The sequence below is a fragment of the Cinclus cinclus genome, chromosome 7 (assembly GCF_963662255.1).
Source record: "Cinclus cinclus chromosome 7, bCinCin1.1, whole genome shotgun sequence".
In the NCBI taxonomy this organism is placed as follows: domain Eukaryota; kingdom Metazoa; phylum Chordata; class Aves; order Passeriformes; family Cinclidae; genus Cinclus; species Cinclus cinclus.
This window is the reverse complement of record NC_085052.1, coordinates 6,665,157-6,689,771: the sequence shown is the minus strand read 5'-3', so window position 1 is coordinate 6,689,771 and position 24,615 is coordinate 6,665,157. Positions and strand designations below refer to the sequence as shown.

Here is a 24,615-nt window from a genome sequence, read left to right as displayed (position 1 = left end):
CAGTCCAACTGTCAGTGTCACTGACAAAGTTGGGTAACAGCACTGGGTTAGTCCCAGAACTAACCCCCAAGGATGCCTCTTGTCACTGCTCCTCCCTTGAACATTGAGCCGTTGACCACAACCCTTTCCATGTGACCATCCAGGCAATTCCTTATATACCAAGTGGTCTTTCCATCAAATCCATTTCTCCAGTTTAGAGAAAAGGATGTTGTGCTGGCAGTGTCAAATGCATTGCACAAGTACAGGCAGATGACATCAGTTACTCTTCCCTCATGTCCCAACAGTTACCCCTTTGCTATCTCAGTGCTTGACTTTTCCTTTCATGACTTGGGTGGTGTAGCTGCAGCACTTGCCAGTGAACAGAGGCACAATAGTCACTGAGTATACCAGCCTTCCTCATAACCCTAGGCAATCAGTTTTCCCACTTCCTCCCAGAGAACTCTGACTTTTCCCCTTGTCTCCCTTTTGTCTCCACCATCTTCCTTCACACCAACACCATTTACCTCCAGAAGGGTGTTCTTCCAGGAACACTTAATTAAACTGGAGCTTTCCGGGGCAAGCCTGTGCATGTGACAAATTACCTGGCGCTATTTGACCACTGCCACCCAGGCCTCTGACTGCACAAGCCCCTCCTGAAGCAGTTAGTTATGTGCCCAAAGAGCAGCCACCCACCACATCAACTCCTCCTGAAATAAGAAAATCTAATGAGGCATTTGCTACCCACTATCCTCAAGGAACAGGGAGTGTCAGTTTAGAAACTTTTTTCAGAGGAAAGAGCTTTTTAAAAAAAGGGTTTAAATCTCTGGAGAGGTACCATAGTGTTTCTAAAGCATATGAAACGAAAACGATTCCTTAGGGATTTTTCTTCATTATCACCCCACCTGGAGAAGTGAGCACACAATGAGCAAAGGTCCACACATATTGATTTTAAAACTGGGGAAGTGTGCGCCCAATAGCTTTTAAGTATCTCCATTTTCAGTTACTTCAACAAAATTACCAGCGAACAGTGCAAGAAAGTGAAAGTTTTTGTAGGAAATTGCGGGCTAGAAGTGACCATTTAGGTCGCGAAATGTTTCTTTTCATTGGAAGTGGAGGGCTTTCAAACGTAGGAGTTACTGCGGGCGTTTTGCAGCAGACATTTCCCAAACACACAGCCTGTCCCTCTCTCAGGACCATAATCTTGCACAGTTTTGTCGCTCGGAAACTTTTAAAAGCGAGGTGCTCTTGGCCGGGCCGTCCTGACTTGGGAGGCCACGGCCGGGCTCTGAGGGCACGGAGGAACCAAACCGGGCCACCCCGAACCACCTCCGCTGCCAACCCGGCGTGTTCCCGGGCGGCTCTCGGGGAGCAGAGCCCCGGGAACGAGGGACAGAGCCCCGGGAACGAGGGGCAGAGCGCCCTGAGGTGTCGCTGTCCCGGCCCGGGGCTGGCGGCCAGCGGGGGAAGGGGCGGGCGCTCCCGGCCCGCGTTACCCGGCAGCGGCAGCGGCAGCGGCAGCGGCCCCGCGATGGAGGCGGGAGAGCGGCGGTGGCGGCTGCGGCGGGAGGCGGCTGAGTACTACCGAGGGCTCCGTGTGCCCGAGCGGATGGAGGAGGCGCTGAACGAGCTGTTCCTGCAGCGCCCCGAGGATCTCTACGGGGAGCTGGTAGCGCGGGGCGGGGACGCGGCCTGGCGGGGCCGGAGCGGCCTCTCCCGGCGCGGAGGGGCCCTGTGGGTGCCCGTGCCCGCTGCCAGCCCTTACCCTCAGCGAGGAGGTGGCGTCTCCGTGGGGACAGTTCGGTGACCCCTGGCCCGGGCAAGGGCTGCGATGGTTCTGTGTTTGTGGGTGCTGCGCTGAGTACATGTCCGCAGCAGCCGGGCTTCTTGGCTTGTGCTGGTTGCTTGTCTCGACACAAAAACAAAGTAGTACGCTGATGTCCGTCACCAACAAAGTGGTACACTGATGTCCATCGCTGTTTGTCCCAACAAAACTGCTGCTCAGCAGTGGTGACTCCCGGGCCAGCGGTGACAAGAGACTGGGTGCTGTTCGCACTGCAGCTGCTCATGAAAGGCAAATGGACCCCAGTGGAAGGGTCGAGAATCAGACCGATTTTATCTGTTCCCACTTGGCAAAGTATTATTGACAGTAGTCATAATAAAACCTCAATTAGTGGCGGTACCGGAATTGCCGATACTAGAATAGTGAGCAGCTCCCCCCCAAAAAAAATTATTCTGGTATGGTCTTTGATGGGAGAGTGGATGTGGAATTGAAATATTTCATTCCATCTTGTACTGTCTCCAATCTCCAAGTGTTTTGCCATCATCAGTGGAAGGGACTGGAACTGGTAACGCCTTTCCTTGCTTTGCTTGGTACTTGGCATGTTCCTCTTCTTTGTAGCCCTAAGTGTTTGGTAGTTTTCCCATTTGGTAAACTGTGGTTCAGTACTCTCCAAAAGCAGATGAAATAATGAAACTAGTAAGGAAGTATGCAGAAGCCCCAGGTAAAATAATAGTCCTTTTTCTAAACCAACATTGGTGTTCATTAACTATGAACACAGACACAAATGTATTGAATTATGATAGTTTTTCAGTCCCGTTAAAGACCGTGTTGGAAGAAGAATGAGGACTCTGCCTACCAGAAATCATGGTTTCCACCTTTCTCACAGGGCTCAAGGCTTGCTGGAACGTATAAATCATAGAATGATAGAATATGCTGAGTTGGAAGAGAGCCATAATGGATTTGTTCAGTGGTGGATTTGATTGTAATCATGGAATAAAAGCCTCATTGCCTGGAAATTGACTTTTAATTGAGTTCTTTCTCTTTCATTTAAGGCTAACTACTTTTCTAAATTTTCAAAAGCTCCAGTAATATGCAAATTAGTTGGAAGAAAACTTTTTGATGGAGTTGGTCAGCCAACATTAGAAGTGGAAATATACTGTACAGTTAGAAACTATGAGAAGGTATGAGCTGCTTCTTCTTGTTTTATTTATTTTACTAGGACAATATCTGGGGGAGGTACTATTCTTCTCACATCCCAAGGAACATTTTATTTTCCATCTTTATGACAAGATATAAATCCCTGTGACTCAACAGTTGAGTGTTGTAACTTGGGGAAAAAAAAAAGATACTGTGAACAGATACAGTGGCAGCAGCTATGAAAACATTATTTTTGAGGAATTAGACAATATTTTTTGAGTGGAATCTGATAGTGTATCTTTGTATGTTACTTTATTTTTTTTTCTTTCTTACTGATCATGTAGATTTTGCTTACACCCCATACTGATCTTACACATTCACTTTCATTTCACCTTTTTCTTTAATTTTCAGATCTTTATATTTCTCTTTGTGTGACACTTTCAGAAATATACAGTACAGCTGAAAAAGAGTATAGATGGAGGCACTTCTTTTGCACTGAACTAATAGGTTGATGTGGGTGACAGTAAAGTCAAACATACCCATATACCTGCAGTGCAGAATTGACAGCTCATCTCTTCCCCAACCTGAAATGTTCAAGTTACAGCTTTGCAGCTCTAGCCATTGTGCAGTAATTATTTCTACTCCCTCGGTTAAACTCTGGTTCACTTAATTCTGGAATTACATGTAACCTCACAGATATTCACAGGTTGTGAAGTTAATACTGTTAGTCCAGGCAACTGTGGGAAATTTGTAAATTTGTAAATTTCACTTTGTTAAGTGAATTTTCTTAATATCATTTGTTCTTTGTCATTAGAGAAAGATAGGTTTGAATTATCTAAGACAAAAGTAACTGTTCATGAGGGATGGCACTAAGCAGGAATGCTGATGAACTGTGGTGCAACAGGCTACCAACAGCTGCAGTGAAAGGTGTCCTAATGATTATATGGTCCTTAAAATAACTCCATTTATTCTGATAGCATAATGTATGTATAAGGCAGATCTGTCAGAGGGGTTTTGCCTATGTAGTGGTAATTCTAGGCCAAAAAAATTGAATAATGTCTGCAATTACCAAAGTATAAGAGCCTAAAAAGAAGGTGCTGGATGAGAAAAGACAAGTGGAGCAAGTAGATTTGGAGATGTGTACTTGTAGAGTTGGTAAAGATATACTTCTCAGTCTTTCAAATGACATTTCCAAGTTAGAAATTAAATAGTGTTTTAAACCTTTTACGTTGTTTTGGTTTTGGTTTGTTTGTTTTTCTTTTGCAGAGGATTTGTTCCACTGTAATGGCTACTCATTCTCAAATACCTGAAAATGCTTTGCCTGAAACAAGTGAAGCTGATGAGAAAGAAAGAAATGACTCTGTTCATACTGCTGTGGAATGGGTCAATGAATCACTGAACACAATGTTAAGGTGCTTGGATCCTACTGACCAGTGTCAAGCTGATAAGATGCTTGGGTAGGTCTTGCATATTATGAAAGTTATTGCATTTGAATATTTGAAATATTCACCATTAATTTATATTGTAATGAAAGACATGTAGACTATTCAATGTTTTCTACTTTTTAAAAAGATATTTTTAGGATATAATGTCTGTCTCAGACCCATTTCACTACATTATTGCCTGCTTTTCATAATTATGATATAAAAAGCATGCTGGTTGGAGCTGCAGCACTGAACACAGGCTGTAGCAAATAGACCTAATTGCCTTCCATGTGGACTAGATTTGGGAAAACCTTGATAAAGGGAATAGGACTCCGTTGGAAAGTGAGTCTAAATAAGATTTTAATGCATTGTTTACACTACTTTGTGTATCTCACAAACTCAGTTTGCCTGAATTGGCTTTCTTTGACCCATGGGTGAAGATTTCACTTCATGCATGTAATTGAAATTCAGCCACCTCCGAGTCTGCAGCCACACAATAACCAGTGTACAACTCACCTACTGTCTTAACCTAGGCCAGGCTGATGGAAGTCATGAAGTTATGACAGGATCTGTTACTACCCATGCAAAAGAAATAAATCCTTCATGCTCAGACTGTCTGCTCAGAGCTGACTTTCAAACCAGAGTGATTTACAAAGCATGTACTAAGGTTTGCAATACTTGCTTGTGGTCCTTTTTGTTTCATCAGTGCTGCAGATGACTACCAAAAGAGAAAGATATGATAGATTTATGTATAAATTTTATTTATATAAAATATATTAAATATATATGTATTATTTTATATAATATTTTATTAAATTAATTTATAAATTTATTATAAATTCTCCAGCTTCACACAGGGCATCTATGGCAGAAGCTCAAATACAAGTGCTTAATCTACCTCCTAGCATGTCCTTTAGCCTGCATCACATCTGTCTACTTGCCACATGTCTAGCAATATTTTGACCCAGCAGTTTTTATGCCTCTTCCCTCAGTGAATACTTTGCAAACAAGGTAGAAGAAAAAAAGGAAATTGAAAGGCAAGAGAAAGAAAAAGAGGAAGAAGAAGCAGCAAAAGCCAGTCCTGCCCCTTCTTTGTGCCCTCCGGCCTCAACACCTAAGCAAAAAAAGGGAGGAAAACCAGGTTTTACTTTATTTAATTTTAATATTTTCTGCAATGCAGATATTGATAAAGGTCCTAAAAGACACCCTGTCTCATGTTCAAAGGGTTTGGTTACTCTCTCCTGACCTTTTTGATCACAGCAGTTTCTGCAGCAAAATGAGGGAGGGGAAAATACGGTTTCCTCATCATTCACATGCATTGGTTGAACAGTTTCTGCCTTTGTTTTACAATTGGTTTAGACAGGAGGTTATTATGCTTCAGAGTGAGGAATAAGAATGGAGGAGGATGCAAATGAAGAATGAAAATGAAAATGATAAGGAAAGAAAAGGAAATCACAGAACTGAGTGGTAAAAAGGAAATAGAATTAAGATAGAAGCTGCAAACAACTGAAAGAGGAAGGAAAGTTTCCTTCTAACACTGAGAAAAGAAGAAATACAGAGAAAAGCAAAAGAAAAAGGAATAAGAGGGTGAGACAGGAGTGAAGGGTAGTATAGAGTAAAAGGAAGTAAGCAAACATCCTACTGGAGGAAAAAGGAAAAAAGGGTGTGAGACTAGAAAAATAAGGTAAGAGTACATGGCCAAAACCAAACAAGCCAAAGGAAAAGTACCCCTATGTTATCTCCATCTACAGATTAAACTCAGACAAAAAAGGGTTGTTGTCATTTGTTGGAAGGACAGAAAATTTTGGCAAATTATTATTTCTTACCAGTTTAGTTGCAACTATCATATACTGTGAGTAAAAATCCTCCTACTTCATGGATGTGTGCACAGTAAATTCATCTTTGACCTGAAATTTAATTTCTGCAGTTGTCAGGTCCATCCAGATAGATATCATCATGGTGTATTTGATACTTCAGTCAAGCTTCTGCTGATATATCTCTTATGTGTTTTTACTAATTGTGACATTGGCTGTAACATTATTAGTTAGTCTCAGTGCCTGACTATTTGGAGCCAATATCAAACAGTCCCCAGTGAAATGGTTCTTGGGAATCAGATCACTTATTGCAGCTTCAGCAGGTGCTCCCTGTAAGTGTTCATGTAAGCACTATAGGCAATAAATATGGTAGTGGGAACAGCTTGGTTTAAAGCATTTGGACAAAGTTATTGTATCTAAAAGGGAAATAAATTCTTTTGGAAATTTAATGTGTAATATTTAAAAGACCTGTTTTCTCTTTGGGAATTCCAGTTGTAATAGGCCCGTGGAATTTTTTTTCACAGTCATTATTAGAAGAAATCAAGTATTTGTACTCCCAATCAGCTTATAATGTAATCTTCCATTTTTTAATGTAAAATCTGAGCATTTAAAGAGCACAATAAAGAGGAGTGAAAACATGCTTCTGAAAGGAACCTGAAAAAAAATTTATAATGTTATTGGATTCAAACACAGATAAATTAAAATACATATTTCAGTATTTATGGCTGAAAGATCTCCAAAAGAAACAAACTTGAAATGCATTTGAAACCAGAGTGAGGACAGATTCTCTGCTTACTTGTAAGGTCGTTCCATGTAAAACAGCTGACAAAATTAAGTTTAAAAAGAAATTACTGGTTTTTAGTACACTGAGTACACATTGAAATGATAATTTACTCACATAACTCTGATCCACAACCATATATTTAGAACCAAGAAAATATTTAGCTACTACCTCTCTGTGTTGTAGCAAAGAAGGTGTCAGTGGAAGTGAAACTCATCCCACCTGCAGAACCTGCTGAATCAGTGCTGTGGGGCAGCTTGGCCATTGGGGGAACATCACTTGCCATAGCAAAGGCTGGGGCCACCATTAGCCATGTCCCATTGTACTTATATACTGCACTGCTGAAACACCATCAGGTACATGTGGCTTTTGTAATTTTATTTTGTTCCAGCTATCATAATTATTGCAGCCAGTTGTGACAGTGTTATTAAATTTGCCTCATAGAACAAACCCTTAACACTATTGCCTGTTTGCAGTTTTTGAGCTCTGTACCATAACGAAAATACACAAGAAATTATTCTGATTTTTACATTTTTATTTTCACCTGGCATTCCCCATTACAGGAGTCACCTAAAGAAATGACTCTACCACTCCCAATGGTTACTCTGTTGAACTGTGAAAAAAATTCACGTACAAAACTGAAATTAGTCAAAGAAGTTATGGTTATACCACCAGTGGAGTTATCACTCAAACAGGTACTGTTTCCTTTCTTTATAAATGTATTCTATAGACTTCATACTAACTACACATGTACATAAGTATATAGGTCTTTTCAATATAGTCCTTACAAACTATATTTTTCATTTTTTGTTAGCTAACAAGACCAAAGTTTTAACAGATGTTAATGCAGAATTCTAACAGTAATAACATTAAGTAAAAAGTTGATTTAAAAGAGGAAATGAAGATTTCAGTTAAAAATGGATGTTCGTATAGAGGAAAAAATTAGTGCATTGAAGGCAATGTCAAGGAAGTGCATTAGACAATAATAGATTTTGCACTAGTAGATTATAAATATTACCAGTTGTTTAATATAGCGTACGAAACAACAAAACCCATAACAAAATCACTGGAAAGCATAACATATTTGGGAATAAGTTGCTTTAAAATGAGATTGTAACACTGGAAGGGAATACAAAGAGCAAGAAGGATGGGTGAGACACATGGGATCACCCCTTTCTCTTTTTGTTTAGCCATGTGTTGCATTAAAGAATGTATCTGCACAAGATGCCTCCATTAGGGCTGTGATTTCTACTTTGTGTGCTGGTGACCTGAACAAATAACTGAGCTCGATTCTCTTTCTTTTTGCTTTTCTCTTAACTTTTCTGGATTGTCCCCCAGAGCTGTTAACAAGGTCACTTATTCTGCCCCATTCAAAGCCAGGATGCCTCCCAGTGCCCACGGGAGAAGAGGAAGGGGTTTGCTGCAGTGCAGAGCACCAAGCTGTTTGTCCTGTGTTGTTGCCAGCTGTGACTGACTTCTGCCCCCTTCAGTATTCTTTCACTGGCACAGTTTGAGAAAATCCGAAATGTCCTTTACCAAGTTTGCACTCAACATTTACTAGCTCAGCTGACAAGGAAAAAGAGCCTTGTATTAAAAGCAATGAATTCATTTAATCGGAGTGTTCCCCAATGTATAAAATCAATGTATAAAATCATGACAGTGATGTTTCCCCCCCCCCCCCCCCACTGCTTCTTGGAAGTATTTTGAAGGTAAATGCGTTCCGTCTTGTCAGAGTTTAGGAAATCTTAGGCAGTCACAATTGGGAGTAGGTATTACCACCTTTCCATTTCCCATTACATGTGCAGACCCAGATATTTTTTACTTGTTAGATATCTGAAGGGCTGCTTCTGGGGAGGAAACTGCTTTCCTTGACATCCCATAATCAAATATTCCTGCTCATTCCACTGCTACTAACCCTTTATGGCTGGACACGACTGCATTTTGTGGATGGAGAGATTGTGTTGAGGAGTCTGTAATTTTCATTTAGAATAAGTGTTGTCCCTCTTCTGATTTAAGCTGCTAAAATGAATTAATATAACTTTCTTTTGAAGATTACTGTTGTTTAATTACAGGGGATAAAAAGAGTTCTGGATATTCAGAAAGAAATTACAAGACTGTTGGAGTCTTCAGGCAAAAAGGTACAATAAAAAATGTGTTCTTACAGTGAGATGTACTTCATTTGATATGTTTACTACCATTGTCTTTTTAAACATCCACATGGGACACTTAGCCTGTTACAGGGCCATGACACAGAACAGAGGATGTGTTTCTCTGACAGATTAATAAAACATTGGCCATCTGGTGATACTAAATTAGAAAATTTAGAACAAAACATTGTTCTAAGCATATGACTTCCTGTTTACCTGAAGAAATATACTGGGAGTGAATGGTATCAGAGGGAATATACAATATATATTCTGACCTTGCTACACCTCTCACACTCAGTATATTTTATTCCAGGTGCTACTACTGTAGCAGTAAATCAGTCTTGGTGTGTGCATGTGCTTTTTGGAAAGCAATGTTGTTGTGTTTCTCCAAGTAGAGAGTCATAATTCAGTAATATTCTCATTTCTGAGATCCCCTGTATTTTTGATGGGCTGGGTGAGAATGAGAATGTCTTGAAAAACAAATGATGGTTGGACAGATGTCCATATAGAAATAAACATTTTAAATTAGTAACCACCAAAAAATTAAACTATTAAATAAAGCTATCTCCTAACTGAAATATTTACAATATCTTTTTACTAAAATTCATTCAATCTTTTCTCTTTTATTTTCCTTTGTTTTTTCTTTTGTCATCTTTGTATTTTTCCATGGAATTGATTTCTATCTTCTTTCACTCCAACAGCCTGGTTCACAAGCAGACAGTAAGAAAGGAAAAGCACAAAAATCTCCGGTAAGAAAAGAGATTTTAACTCTAAGCCTTCAACAAGGTATTAACAACAGCAGGGGACTTAAAATGTTCTTAGGAAAGGAAGCATTAATCTACATTGCCATTTTGGAAAGGTCAAGGCAAGACTTAAATATTCCAAATGCTCATATTTTACATAATAATTTAGATTCTTCTGACTCTTACCTTCCCTTCCTGGGGGATAGTAGAGGAAATAGGGGGAAATTTCTAGGATCTGGTAATTCTTCTCTCATAGAAATCCTGGTAATTTATCCAAATGAGCATTTTGCAGGCGTGTAGCACCAGCAGAGAACTTTTGATCATGTAGACCATCAAACTGTTACCTGTAAGACTTGTGGATTGTGCTGTTTCATGACCCTAGGAGCACAACTCCCCTCTTTATCCTGCTGCATTCAGCCCAGGTCCAGTTGGAGGTTACAGATAATGGCAGACACAAACCAGTAGCTAAAGGGCAGCACTCACAATACTGCACAGGACATTATTTTGTATGGCTCAAATGATCTTTTCTATCCCTTCAAAACTGGTAGTTTGTTGATGAGTTTTCCAAATAGTGGGATGGAAATGCCATGCAGGTTTTGCTCTTCATTCTGAGATGATTCAAATATTATCAGGTGAGAGAATCTCTACTGTTGTGAAGTACAAAAAAAAAGGATGAACAAAAGCTTTCCTATTTTATTGTTGCTTAAAAAGCAAGAAAGTTATCATCATTAAGATGCTGGCCAATGTTTTCCTGGTGGGTAGTTTCCATATTAGTACCTCAATATGTACTGCAATCATAAGGTAGAATATTTCTGTAAGATATACACAAGGAAACAATGCATTAGATTCTGTGAAAAAAATTCCATTTATTTCAGTAGAAGGAAACTAAAAGGAGACAATAGTGAAACTGAATTTGAAACTGATAAAAGCACTGTGTTAGTTTGAACTTTTTTGTGAATGAGGGAAAAGGAGAAATTACAAAGTAGGCAGTGAAAAAGAACTTATCTAGGTTAAGGAAGTAAAAACTAGACAGAGAAAAATGTTTTTATACAGATAAACAATGCTTTTAATAGCATGTAACAAGGCACAGCATATGGACATCTTGAAAACCACATGAAACTGCAGATTTAACCTCTATCTGAAGTGCAGGAAGACTGCAACACTTTTTGCTGTCTGTTGCTGCATCTTTATAATCCAAAATTCCCAGACTTTACAGTTAAAAATCAGTGTTTGGAAAACCTACAGAAAAACTGACAACAGAAGGAAATATGTGAAATATTTGCTCAATACAGCTCTGCTTGTGGCTGATGTCCAACAATACTGTCCCTGAAGCACAGAGCTGCATGCTGCTAGGCTGGAGGTATTTCCCCTCCGTGAAATTTGTTCCTTCTAGAAGTCTTGGATGATTCTTGAGGTTTCTTAAACAGTCCCCAGAGTCAATATCAATGTTGTAGTTGAGGATTGATGAGTGCTGCCTGTTTAAAAGTGGAGGATATGTTTTTGTGGCAAAGGTCCTTAGCACCAGAGCAGTTATGGCAACGCAGCGGTTGTTGAGAGCGCCTTCAAAATAATTTTTTAAGCCAGTACTAGCCATACAATGCTGAGATCTGCATGACTACACCTATTTCCAAGGACTATTGCTAGCTACTCATTAGCACTTGATAATCCCTCTTTCCTAGAGAATTGTCCTTAAATCTGCCAAGGAGATTTCTGAGAACAAATTTATAATTTGATGGCTAAATGCAGACTGAAATGACAAATGAAAAAAGCTCATAAATATGTATAATATATATGTGTGTAAATAAAGTGATTCTTTTTGTTTTGCTTTCAGCCACCAAACTTAAAAATATCACACTTAGGCTGCCTGACGATAGGATATGATAGCCTAGAACAACTGCTACTCCAGATGGAAACAGCTTGCAACAATATAGGTCTGGAGCTAGGAACAGACTTGTACTTAGCAATAAATTGTGCTGCTCATGAATTAATGGATTATGTAAGTTATTTCTCAATTTTGATTTTCTTATGTTTTAAAATACATGTGGCTGTTTTTTAACATTTATTATTATGTTGCAAACTCACCTACAAACTTCTAACTCCATTTTTTTAAGGTAGCGATCAAGCAAACAGAATTATCTTTGCATTTATAAATTCTGCCTGAATCTGTTTGTTTGTCCATTATATTAAGCTACATCTCTTGTTTTCTTCAAACTATCCTAACATTTGCATGTATTTTTACTATGGTATGTTTATATACATGTTTACTGCCCATCTCATTGCATCAACGTTAATTTTTTTAATTTCAGGTTTTTGATGTTTTTATTTGACAAAATCTATTTATCTCCTGACAAAGTCTTAGAGTTCTTGCTCCTTATTCCAAGATAAATCAGATTTTTCTCTAAGCAGAAAAAGAAACTTCCCATTCCATTTAGTACCTCATGAGCTTTTGTGTGTTTGGGTGTTCTGTAGTGCCAAAGCTTCCATTACCAATATCTTTTTTGAAAGCAGTTGCTCTCCTGGCTGTGACATCTGTGTCCTATACCAGAATGTGCAAAATCTTAACCATTGAATTACCAGTAGTTCTGTAACTTTCTGTTCTTGAACTGTTAAAGCCACTGAAGCAGTGGATATCCTGGCACAGTTTCACAGGGTGCCCTAAAAATTCCTCCCAAACTGCAGTCTTCTGCTTCCCAGAATGAGACTGGTTTTAAACTACTCCCTTTTTTTTTTTTTTTTTTTTTTTGGGAAGGGGAAAGAGGCAGGGAAAGGCACTGTCCTGGTTTTGAGCACTGAGGGTGCACTCCTTGCCCCGGCGATATTTTCCTTATGAAAATGAGGGGGAAAGTCACCTTTTTTGGGGGAAGAGAAAAATGAGATTTTTCTCACACAAGATTCAATGACAATGTCAAATATTGCTAACTTTATGCTATTACTATAATTGTGTCAAACTGGCAGCATTGCCTAGAAAATGCTGAAATAGATCTCTATTCCTTTGGCAGTGGCATTGTCCAGAGACTTCGACATGAACCCACTGGAACCTTTTAGGCAGAGTTTTCTGTAACAGTGTGCTGACAACTCAGAGTGAAGCAGATGAGTGAATGCCTCCTGACTGAAGCACACACAGCCCACTGCCTTAACAGAGATGTGTACACTACTTTTCAGGGTCCTACTTTCTTTATCTTTTATGCTTTTTACTTTACTTTCTAGGAAAAAGGAAAATATGAAATACTCACTGGAACATTCAAAAGTCCTGATGAAATGGTTGCCATGTATGTGGAAATGATTGATAATTTTCCTTTTATTATTGCATTAATAGATCCCTTAAGAAAAGAGGTAAGATACCACAGTGCAGTCATTTAAAAACTGATGGTAGTGTTCAGTGGCATGTCATTGACCTTTTCTCATTTTTACAAAACATGTAAAATACAAAGCTTCTGATTTTCAAGTTTTTAAGCACAAAAATATCACTAGAAAATGCATCTAAGAATTTCTTTAAATGTATTTTATTGGCAATATCCAAATTTTTCAGTACTTTTGACATAATTTCTGATGGAAAACCTGGCAAGAACATAATAGTCAGTACACATACCTTAAAGAATTACAAGAATTTGCTTTTTTACCTGATTCTACTTGCTAAACCACTGTTATATTTTTTTCTTTATGTACACTATTCAAATTATAAGGTGAAGTTGTAAAATCCAAGTGTATTACAAAAATTGATGTGTAATGCATTGTCTTATCTTATCTTATCTTAAGCCAGAGAGGGAAAAATATGAACATTGTTGTATATTGAGCCAAAAAATCACCAGAATATATTTCTGCTGTAGTTCTTTGTGATGGATATTTATAACCAAAGTCCTGTCACTGTCATTGCTTGGCAGAATTATTCAAGTGGGGGTCAGACCCCCTGTATTTTACCTCTGTGAACAAAGTTAGAGGAGTTAATTAGTGTGGCCAATAAACTACAACAATAAAGCACAATAATATTAAGCATGTTATCAAACTGTAGATGGATAAAAGAGATTTTATGACCTTATATAGACACATTTATACATAAAGTTGAATTTCCATGTGTTAAAAAAATAATAAAAACTTAATTGCTGCAGAACTGACAATTGTAGGCCAAGATTCTGCAGTTGCACAACTTAATAAAAATTTGTTCTTGATGTCAAATTTCACTTTTATCTTCTTAAAAATAAATACAGGGACTTCATTTCCATGAAGAGAACACAAAGACTGTGATTGAAGGGAGAAGCAAAGTGATGTTGGCTCTGTGAATCTGCCCAGTGCCTGAATCAATAATTCTAAAACTGATGGACTGCAAAATGCATCTGATTTTGTCCTTAGCTGGAACTTTAAAAGTTCATTTTTTTGAATAACTGCACCGAGTATTACCTCACTCTGGTTAGCCTTGCCTCCCTGTGTTGTTGCAGTCTGAATCTCTGAATTACCATGTTCCAAAACACCAGGTTATTCCCCACTCCTGCCAGGGCTGCAACTTCCTTGAGAATTCTTAGGAAGAAAAATATTTGCAAGATGAGAATCAGCAGGTGAATTACAGCAAGCAGTGAAGTGCAGTTGGGAATAGAGTACAGAGTTAAGGGAAATGCCTCTCCTCCTCTCCTCCTCCTCCTCCTCCTCCTCCTCCTCCTCCTCCTCCTCCTCCTCCTTCTCCTCCTCCTCCCAAATCTCCCAAGGTTTGCCCATGCCACATCTTTGCCTCTGATAATTAGATCCTTGAGGATTAGTTCTGGTACCAATTCAATAATTCATTGCCAGACACCAGACCACTTTGGTGATTAAATTTTAACATTGGTTCAGGTGTCAAAAACTTCATTTTCTCTTATGCACAGGCTTGAAATCCATACAGGAGTGGCCCTGATGTTGATTGCAAAGTACATAAGTACAAAAATCTGATCCACAGACCAGGAATAACCACCGGCAGAATTATGAAGTCGAGATTTTTATTTTTTTTTAATGTGAGAACTTTGCATTCTGTGGACACAAAGCAAGCAAATTAATTAGTAAATTTCTTCTTTCAAATTCTTTACATATCCTTGTCCTTTATTTAGCCTGGGCCATGTACCATGTGGACAATGCATTAAAATAAAGAGACAAAGACCCTGAAAAATGGAGCTTTGCTAGAAAAGAAAGCATTGTATTCTGCTGTTCCCTATGGGTCCTGCCATTGAGTCTATGTCTCCTGTTCATTATTTCATGTTCCAACAACTATGACACTTGAAATATTAACACAAAAATGAGTAATTTGGATAAAACAATAAAAATTATTTTATGTTCCATCAAAATGAAATAAATTTCAGAAGGGAAATCAATATAACAGACCCCTACACTTAATTTAATTAAAATATTTAAACTATATTTTGTGAAAATAGTATTGATTAATTTCAGATTAAAATTTATGTTTCCTAGCAAAGTCTTAAAACCAAGGAAAATACAAGTGGTATGTTTTCCTTAGGGAAACAGATTTAAAATACAGTATAAAATGCAATATGTTTATATGAAGGACATATTTAGGATTAAACCCAAATTATTCCTTAATTTTTATCTCCTCAATTAGAGTTTTCGTTCAGTTTAGCTTTTAAAACTCCAACTGTTTGCTCAATTTGTTTATGCAGGACAGAGAACAGTGGAGCAGCATCTGTTGTGCCCTTGGTTCCAAATGCTACCTGATTGCTGAAGATGGTGCCACACAAATTTCCAAACTCAAAACTGACCAAAACATAAACATAGCAACGTGCAGTGGTGTTGTCCTAAAATACATTAACCAAACCAAGGTGTCAGACCTCATAGAACTTACTGGAATTCTGGATGGTGAGTACAAGGGGGAAAGGCTGAAACCAAACCCTACGAGCCACACCTGCAAATATTTCACTTTTTTATTCAGTTATTGACACTTCTGATTTAGGAAGCACTTGTCAGAAGAAACTGAAATTTAAGTTTTGATTCACAAATCCCCATCAAGGGGCTTAAAACAGCAGTCAAGGATTCAACTATTGTCAGTTAATACACCGTGAATGTTTTGGACATGGGTGCCCCTTGACACTGCAGCTAAGTGTCATGCAGCTAGATATCAGAATTAAAGAAAATTAAAGAGATGTGTTCAATTCATCTGGATTTTGAATAATTTTAGCATTAATAATTTTAAAATTCAGACACGTACAAACTGTTTAAAATTGCATTTAGATAGATTATTGACTACGTATTATTGAGCCTTTGTGGTAAGTATTAAGAGCCTGTGCAGCTTTGTATGTAAGATTTCTCTCTGTATCACATTTTCTTTATTCATTTTTATACCCAAGGAATAGATGGACAAATTTAATATAGCTTCATTTTACTTTTGTTCCTTAAAAACACCCAGAATCTCTGTATCAAAGCGAGTAAATAGCAACTAAAAGATTTCATTCAGTCACGATGGTAAATTCTTTTTTGAAGAGAAGAAAAATCATTACTATAGTGAGGAACACATTTAAAATAAATAGCACAGCCTGATCAGACAAATCAGTGAGAGACAGAGACCTGGACAGGATGTTAAAAGTTCCCTTATCCATCTGAAAATAAAACAGAATGGTAATGTAGCAAACTAGTACAGTTTGCATTTTTATCCTGTTTATATTTAGCCCAAGGGTAAAAAATAATGAGAAGTCCAAACAATTTTCTGTCTGAAATATTTAAAATACACTCTAATGAAGGTGTTCCCTCCTGTTATATATAGGTCAAAGACATATTACCATATTGGGAAGTCCAGATGGAGAATCTTCAGATGAGAGCCTCGTGGATCTGGTAAGTATTGAAAGCTGTTCAATTGCAGAATTGCAAAAATACTGCTTTTAACATGTACTGGTTTTAGAGAGAAAGCCTTTTTGTGCTTGAGAAAGAAACAACATTTTACAAAATGGGCTTTTTCTAGAGGGTTGTTTTTTTTTTTTTGCCCCCCACAGAGAGTGGTTATTCTTTTGAATTTAAAGAGAGCACACAGGAAATTTGCCAAAGCAGGGAGTATATTCAAAAGTGTGTATGATCCATTTGCTTGCATGAGTTTATAAAAAACTGAGAGTTACTTAAAACATTCCTGCGTAGTAACAACATTTTAAGCAAATATCCTTAACACTACTACGCTTAATCTTTCGCAAATAAAATGTCGTTTCACATACCAGTGAAAATTACTGTTTGCATCGGGCAGATCTTTCACTGAGAGGTTTTATTTCCCCGTTTTTCTCTGCGGAGAGATGAGGGTGTTAAATAAGGCTTAGGATACCGTGTTGAATTATTGGGAACGACTTGGCTTGCCCAAGTGAGGAGTTTTACCACGGGCCCCTCTCTCGTTGCAGGCTGTGGGCCTGGGTGCCAGGTTCCTCAAGTTGGGAGGTCTGTCCCGAGGAGAAAGGGTGGCCAAATACAACCGGCTGCTGGCTATAGAGGAGGAGCTGGCCGCGAATGGAGCGCTGCGTACGAGCTTCTTTCTTACTTTGTTTTCAGCCTGCCATGAATACGGGCACAAAGATTGGAGGGAGAATGATTGAAACTGCACCCCAGGAGGGAAGCGGAATCAAAAGGCTATGAATAAGGGCTGACAAAAAAAAACTAGGATAGCACTTGCCACAATGTATATTGTTGTCCTAATGGATTATCTGTTTACTGAATGTTAAAATAGACCCCTTCTTGAGGAGTAGCCTACATTAAGCTTTTTTTTCCCAGAATTAATTGGTTGGAGTCTTGAAGCCCACGGTGCAAAAGGAGCAAAACAAAAAACCATGCATATAATGTGTCGAAAAGCTGCCAAAATGGAATTTTAGGCCAAATACCCCACCTCCCTCGAGGCCCGAAACATATATTGCTAACAAAACTTCATTTCACAGCCTTCTTTTGTATGTTACATTTCCAGCAAAATGTGTTTGGAAAGCTACAATTGCGTGGGTAAGTCTTAAATAAAACCCAAGAAAACCCCAAGCTGACGATGCACATTCAGCCTTTGCCACTTGTATGCATCTGCCTGCCTGTTTCAGGATCTGCATCTTCTTTTTATACTGTACCAAGGCACAGTTAAATGCTTAACAGTTCATTAGAGCCACTTCTCACTTGCTCAGGTATCAATCAAGCCAGAATAAAGACATGCAGTCTGAAGGGGAGACAGAGGGACAAGGAGAGGAAGAAAGGAAGGAAAGGATTTGCAAGAATTGTATTATGCCTAAGAAAAGGAAACACGAACCAGAATTAAGTCATTTTACCCTCTTGTTTGTAATAATTTCCAATGTTCTACACATAGGGTAGCAGCGCTTGACATGCACACTATAGAACAGAGATTGTAGTTTAATTTTTTTTAATTGAAAATATTCTAAGCTTTATAAATAACCATTGTAAAAAACAGAAACATAGAATTATATTTTTTTGCTAATAGTTTTGCAGAACGCATTTTTCAAAAATAAGACAGATAATTATACAACTATGAATTTTAACTGTCTCAGCAGTATTAATATATTCCCTCCTCAAACAGTATAGTCTAAACAAAGGCTCTCGAGTCTGACAAATATTTAGACCTATATCTGATGAAGTGAAACAGCAACAATCCCTGACACCGTTAATCATTTGGCAGAAATAAGATGCAGCGGCTAAACCAGCAGCAGGGCAATAGTGAGAGCAGGTCTGAGCTGCGTGCCAAGCTCCTCGTTTGGCTGGGCTAGAGCTGGGAATAGCCCGGAGAGCCCGAGCACTGCGGGGTCAGGGCTGCAGGTGACCCTGGGCCATCCGGAGCGCCCGAGGGGCCAGCGCCGGGCTCAGGAGCATCCAGGGCGAGCTGTGCCACTGCCTGCCCCTGCCCCTGCCCCTGCCCCTGGGCAGCGCCCGCTGCGAGGTTTGCCAGGCCTGCTCCTCCTGCGCGGTGTGACCCGCTCCAGCTCCAGGTGGAGCCCCAGCTCCAGCCCCAGCTCCAGCCCCAGCTCCAGCTCCAGCTCCAGCTCCAGCCCCAGCCCCAGCTCCAGCCCCAGCCCCAGCTCCAGCCCCAGCCCCAGCTCCATCTCCAGCCCCAGCTCCAGCCCCAGCCCCAGCTCCAGCCCCAGCTCCAGCCCCAGCCCCAGCCCCATCCCCATCTCCAGCCCCAGCCCCAGCTCCAGCCCCAGCCCCAGCCCCATCCCCATCTCCAGCCCCAGCCCCAGCTCCAGCCCCAGCCCCAGCCCCATCCCCATCTCCAGCCCCAGCCCCATCCCCATCTCCAGCCCCAGCCCCAGCCCCATCCCCATCTCCAGCTCCAGCCCCAGCCCCAGCCCCAGCTCCAGCCCCAGCCCCAGCTCCAGCCCCAGCCCCAGCACAGCAGGGACAGCGGGCTGGGGCGCTCCGGGCGCTGGGCAGCGTGTGCGGGGCAAAACGGGAGCTGCTGCTGGGGACAAGGGGGGAGAAGGAGTCACAGAGCTGCGAAAAAACCAGGGAAACTGCTGGTGGCAGTAACAGCGAACTGATAGTTATGGGATCAGCACTGGGACAGGGCTTTTTGAGGTAGGGATGAGGCAGTCAGCTGATGGAACTCTGGCAAGAACACCAGGGAAGGGGGAAAACAGTAAGGCAGCAAGGTGAGATGATCAGTGAAGAAAGAACTGCAATAAATATCCAGCTCAGGCTGTTGTGCACCACGTCCTGATCCTGTAATCAGTGTTCCTTCCTTTCTAAGGAAGAACCAGACTTTTAAAGGTGCCAAGTCTTGCAAGCGTCATGTGGCATTTTCAAAACATCTGTGTGCACCAGAGAACATTACAACAAATCTCATTACAGCAAACATGACCTGTTTCTTTTTTCTTTTTTTTCCTCCTATTTCAGGTGAAGCAAAACTTGAATTTGTTGTTTTTGCTGAAGAATCACTGCCAGAACATCCTGATGTGCTTCGTGCCCCAGAGCAGGATTAGCTGCCTCCACAGCTCTCAGCCAGCCCTGCAGATTCACAGCCTGCTTGCTCATCTCCCAGAGAACAGCACACTAACCTAGGCTATCCACATTAACTTTGGGATAAATTTCTAAGAAAAAACATTTTACTAGGGAACTCATCTATTAACTGTTCCTAAATCCACTTATTTTCATGCAGTTGAGCTAAATATCTCTAAGAGATTTCTTAGAAATTCTCTTAGAATTCTCTTTTCCTAGGGACCATTGCCTTCAGCTGAAACCAAATTAACTGAGCAGTGACTGAAAATACCACAAAATTTTGTGCTGCATTTCTGACAATTTCCAAATTGTCAGAACAAATACTGCTGTGTTAAGTCCAAAACTAAATGTTTGTTTTGAAAAAATCAGAATCTCCATACAAAGAGCAAGCCATTGACAAACAGTAAAAAAAACCAAACAAACAAACACAAACAGAACACCACATTCTACAAAAAAACAAAGGCCTTGACTGTTATGCTGCTCCATCCCCCCACACCCCCTCATTGCTGCTCTGAGATCCAGCCAGCAAAGGAGATTTTGCTCCAGTTGTAGCCCTCAAGACAAATGTTATCAGTGCAAACCCCAAATGTTGGGCACAGAGCTGTGACTGGCATCAGTAGGAAGCCTGCTCCAGTCAGCAGCACTGAGTAACAAGTCAATTCCACAAGGTCTGGGAAACTTGTCAGGAGTCTTTTTAATAAGCAACAATGAAAAGTTAAAGAAAAAAATTTATGTTCTAGGTAACAAAACAGTTTAAGTAAAAGAAATACTTGTTTAAAAACTCTTGGGTTTTGTATAATTTCAAAATCTGAACATACAGCAGCAATAATTCGAGGAAAAAATACATATATGAAATTCTGCATTTTAAGTTCAGTGTAACAGACAACTAAGAGAAAAATTAACAACCAAAAGCAACTGCCCCCAAGAAATGAAAATATCAATGAGAGACAAATTTCCTCAAGTTTATGAACTGTGTGTAATTCTGTAATTAGATCAAGTCCAAGATTTTCGTAGCAAACATGCAAAACCCACCAAAATAGATGTGAAGCCACCACACTCATTACTATAATTTTATTTTTAGGAAAAGCACCAGACAGTTGCATGCAGAGCCAAACCAACAAACTCAGAACATTCATCCTTCAATACTATCACTGTTTCAAATAATTAAATAAAAAAGAATCCAAGTGCATTCAAGTATTGTGCCTACCCAATTTCACTTACACCAATCTTTAAATCCCTGATTCCATTTGTTCATTATAAAAGAATGAGATACTGTGTTGAATTTAGAGAGACTACAATGGAATGTGAATTGGCAGTGGAGCAAATCAATGATGCTCCCATCTCACTGTTGTCATAGGAAATAAGGGCTGAGGGAAACTGGGATTTGTGTTATCAAATACAGACACCTGAAGTGTCACCTAATAAAGAAATTAATGCCACCAGTGTGTGCCAGGTTCAAAGCAAGGGCTCATTTGTTAGCACTGTGAGTTTTCAGCTGGGAGTTCTCAGAATGTTGATGATTCTCAATAACTTGCAGTCCTAGAATGAATCTCAAATGCAGCCCATACTCGCCAGAGCCTAAGGCAAATTATTTTTGTGCAGCAGTAAAAAAGAGACTCCAGCTGCAGCAGTGCCAAAAGCTGCTGTGTAACACTGAAACAAAACCCAGGAGCAAGTCCTCTGCAAAGCTTTTAACCCAAGTGAGAACACCAGTCCCAGCCCACAAACCCCTGACTCTGGCCATCACTGCCAAAAATCTTGGTACTACAATGAGATGCTGCACTGCCTCTGCATTTCAGTCTCTGTCCCCTGACAATCTGAGACAGAAGGGTTGTGCTTGTGCTTTTCATTTCCTCCCTGTGTGGTGACAGCTGACAGGGAACCAGCAAGATCTTGGTTTTAGTGGATATCAAAACATTTCTGGAGCAATGTGTGCAAACACATTTTTATTAATAATTAGCAACACCCCCTATACTGAAGCTGATGAGGGTGTAATCACTTACAGGGTCTAACCCAAACCTATCCAGCTCAAGAGGGATGCAAGGGGCTTCTGTTAAGCCTTGGAACAGACTTTTAGCAAGGCATCTTCTCAATAAAAGAAGAGTTTAAAAAGCCTCTTCAAATCCATTTTTAAAGGTATCTGACACTATCTAAGAAATTAATAACTTTACCTGCAAAATTAAAATGGGAAAGGGATTTTGAGTGACACACAGTTATTTAACACTTCAGTGCATGTAACAAAAACTGCATACAAAAGACCATTTCAATCTGTATTATTTCTGTCTGGAGTACAGACCATGGCCCCTAGTAACACACCTAAGCAATTCACATGTCCAGATAATGATTCCCAAAAGGTACAGCCTTGCAGAGAAACAATTAACAGCTAGAACTATCTGTTTCTTTTATTTTCCCAACGTTAGTTTCTTTTTGCAGTGGCTTGCTTTTTTCCTCTTTCACTTTGTTCTGGTCCAGGGCGTTTTCAGGTATTTGATCCCCACTGGTGGACACAGGATCTAAAACTACCACGGATTCTGTCTCTTTTTCGCTGCTAGAAGCTTTTCTTGTCAGTTCTGTGTGACTGGTTGATCTAGAGGGAAAAGAATAAATATATAAATACAAATGACAGTTCACATATTCAGAAGAGCACAAAAACACAGAAAAGCATTTCTATTATAGCACATATGGCCAAGACAGGTCTGCTAAGCTAATAAATAGATTTATGGATTTACCAGCTGTTATGTACAGATAGCAGTGCACAAAATGCAAGTCACATTCTCCCTCCTGGATCATTTGTTAAGCCAGGCATGGAAGATGAAAAATGAACTCGCAAGGAATTGAAAAAAGCTTCTCCACATCTCATCCCATCTCATCCCAGAGCCACCTGCTTGGGGGCTGCACTGCATGGTTCAGGCACAGCATAACCAGGTGTTCCCTTGGCTGCTGCTGGTCTCACTGGGAGCAAGCACTAAGGATTTCTGGAAATGCACCAGAATTTCTGGCTTTGCTGAACTGTCAAGGGCGTTTGACCCACGCTCTGTGCTGCAGAAATGGGGTTACACCACCATTGTTTGCAGTGCAGGGATTTGTGTGGATGAAAAAGTCTCTGAGCAGGAGGAAGGAAAGGTCAGAGACACCTGGGTTATTTGTTAAAGCTGGCATCAGCCTGTGAACACTAAAAGCACTTGTCTGTATTCAGAAGCTTTGTACTGATGTTGAACACATACAGGCAAATCCTTAGATTAGCTGGAATGCATGCGCCAGCAGAAAACATGGCAAACACTGGGACTGCTCAACCTGAGTAAGTGGGAGACTGGGCCGTTCCCACTGCCACCTTAACCCTGCTGGGTGGCCAGAGAGCCTGAGAACACAGCCTTGTGCCTCCTGCACCTTGCATTCCAGAGCCTGAACCCCCCAGAGCCTGAGCCCCCAAAGCCTGAGCCCTCCAGAGCCTGAGCCCCCAAAGCCTGAGACCCCAGAGCCATCAGCCCAGTGCCTGGGCTTGGAGCCAGGCAGGCTCAGGATGGCAGCCACACCGTGGTGTCCCATCCTCAGGCACGGCCTTACATGCCACTATGGATGCACAGCCCATACCCACGGAGCCCAAAGTGGGTAGGTGCTGAAATCCCTCAAGCTGGAATGTCCTACATGCACTGTAGGCTTACCCAGAGCCTTTTCCCCCAGCACCTTTTCCTTTTTTTTTTTTTTTTCCCCTGGATTTTCATGCTTATTTATAAGGAACAGTCGTCCATACTGGTAAGGTAACACCCTCGAGAGGAAAAGGTAGAATCAACTGGAGGCCTGAGAAAGAAATTCAGCTACACAATCCATCTGCCATGAGCTGCCCTTTATTGTGACAGAAGAAAGAGATCACCCCACTCAATAGTTAGAACACTGGGTGGAGACTGCACCAGCTCCCACATGATGGGGAGAGAGTAAATGAACAGGTTAAAAACAAAAAATAATCACAGAAACAATAGCTGCTGCACTTTCCATTTCAGAAAGAATTTACTCAGCTTGCTGCTACAGTGCTGGATAGAGCAAATGAAATTCCATGTTCAAGCTTTAATTACAAGAATTGTCTCTAACATTAGAATTTTGGTATAAGTTAATTAATGCAGAAATTGGCACTAATAGATACAGTTTCAGACTCATTTGATTATCATCAGAAGCTAGTGATTTCAAAAGGAAAATAATGCTTATTTTATGCAAAAGTTGTCAATCATTCCAGAAAAATACAAGGTGGGGTATTTTTGAATGTTACAGCAAATTAAACTTTTTAAAGCAGTGTAACCAGAAGAGGGTTATTTTTAAAAGTGCTACTTTTGAAAAGCTGATTGCCCAACACTATAAAAATGGTCAAAGCCATAAATGCCAAGTTCATTTTTATTTCACTTTGGAGGTAACTATCTTTCAAATCCCAACAGCTGGACTATTTAATACAATCTGGTGAATCAAAGTATAATTCTTCACTGGGCTCACAGTGGGGAGTCTGCATTAGGGTATGGCAGCATTCCAACAACTGATGCACAGCCAAACGCTCTGAAGTCTGTTTCATTTATAACAAAAATGGATAAAATGGCAATCATATTTACCACCTTCAAAGGACAGAAAAATGAAAGATGTCGATATAAAGTAGTTTAATGGAGAAAGCCGGTGATTAAATCAGTGTTTGCAGCATAAAAATAAGAATTACTATCCGACTTTGTTATACCAGTATTGCCTTCTCCAAATCCTTCACACTGGTGCAGCACCAGCCTGACAATGCTGCTGTTACAGCTGAGGCATTGTTAAAAATTATTAACCCTGTTTATCAGTTATTCACAGCTTACTTTCAACAGTTTGTCAAGAGCAGAATGTTTCAGTGTGAAGAATGAACATAATTT

General features: G+C 40.1%; 2 protein-coding genes across 2 annotated transcripts in view; one reads left to right on the top strand and one right to left on the bottom strand.

The window, feature by feature from the left end:
• Positions 1-1,507: 1,507 nt before the first annotated feature.
• ENO4 (enolase 4) lies at positions 1,508-19,716 on the top strand. The gene is made up of 14 exons (XM_062496593.1): positions 1,508-1,645; positions 2,812-2,940; positions 4,163-4,353; positions 5,313-5,461; positions 7,102-7,271; positions 7,479-7,610; positions 8,988-9,053; positions 9,764-9,811; positions 11,637-11,801; positions 13,013-13,138; positions 15,442-15,637; positions 16,539-16,606; positions 17,155-17,272; positions 19,631-19,716. Exons 1-14 carry the CDS (start codon positions 1,508-1,510, stop codon positions 19,714-19,716), a joined length of 1,782 nt encoding a protein of 593 aa, XP_062352577.1.
• A 2,392-nt stretch (positions 19,717-22,108) lies between these two features.
• SHTN1 (shootin 1) overlaps positions 22,109-24,615 on the bottom strand; it is a 45,615-nt gene continuing 43,108 nt past the window's right edge. Inside the window, exon 16 of the mRNA XM_062496519.1 lies at positions 22,109-22,319. Within this exon, the coding sequence (XP_062352503.1) occupies positions 22,109-22,319 (211 nt within the window). The remainder of the gene's footprint in view (positions 22,320-24,615) is intronic.

Bases quoted from the DNA above. Each gene is read 5' to 3' on its own strand.
- ENO4 (XM_062496593.1), top strand. From the start codon at position 1,508: ATGGAGGCGGGAGAGCGGCGGTGGCGGCTGCGGCGGGAGGCGGCTGAG. The intron at 7,611-8,987 runs GTACTGTTTCCT...GTTTAATTACAG, and splicing joins TGGAGTTATCACTCAAACAG to GGGATAAAAAGAGTTCTGGA. The intron at 15,638-16,538 runs GTGAGTACAAGG...TGTTATATATAG, and splicing joins ACTTACTGGAATTCTGGATG to GTCAAAGACATATTACCATA.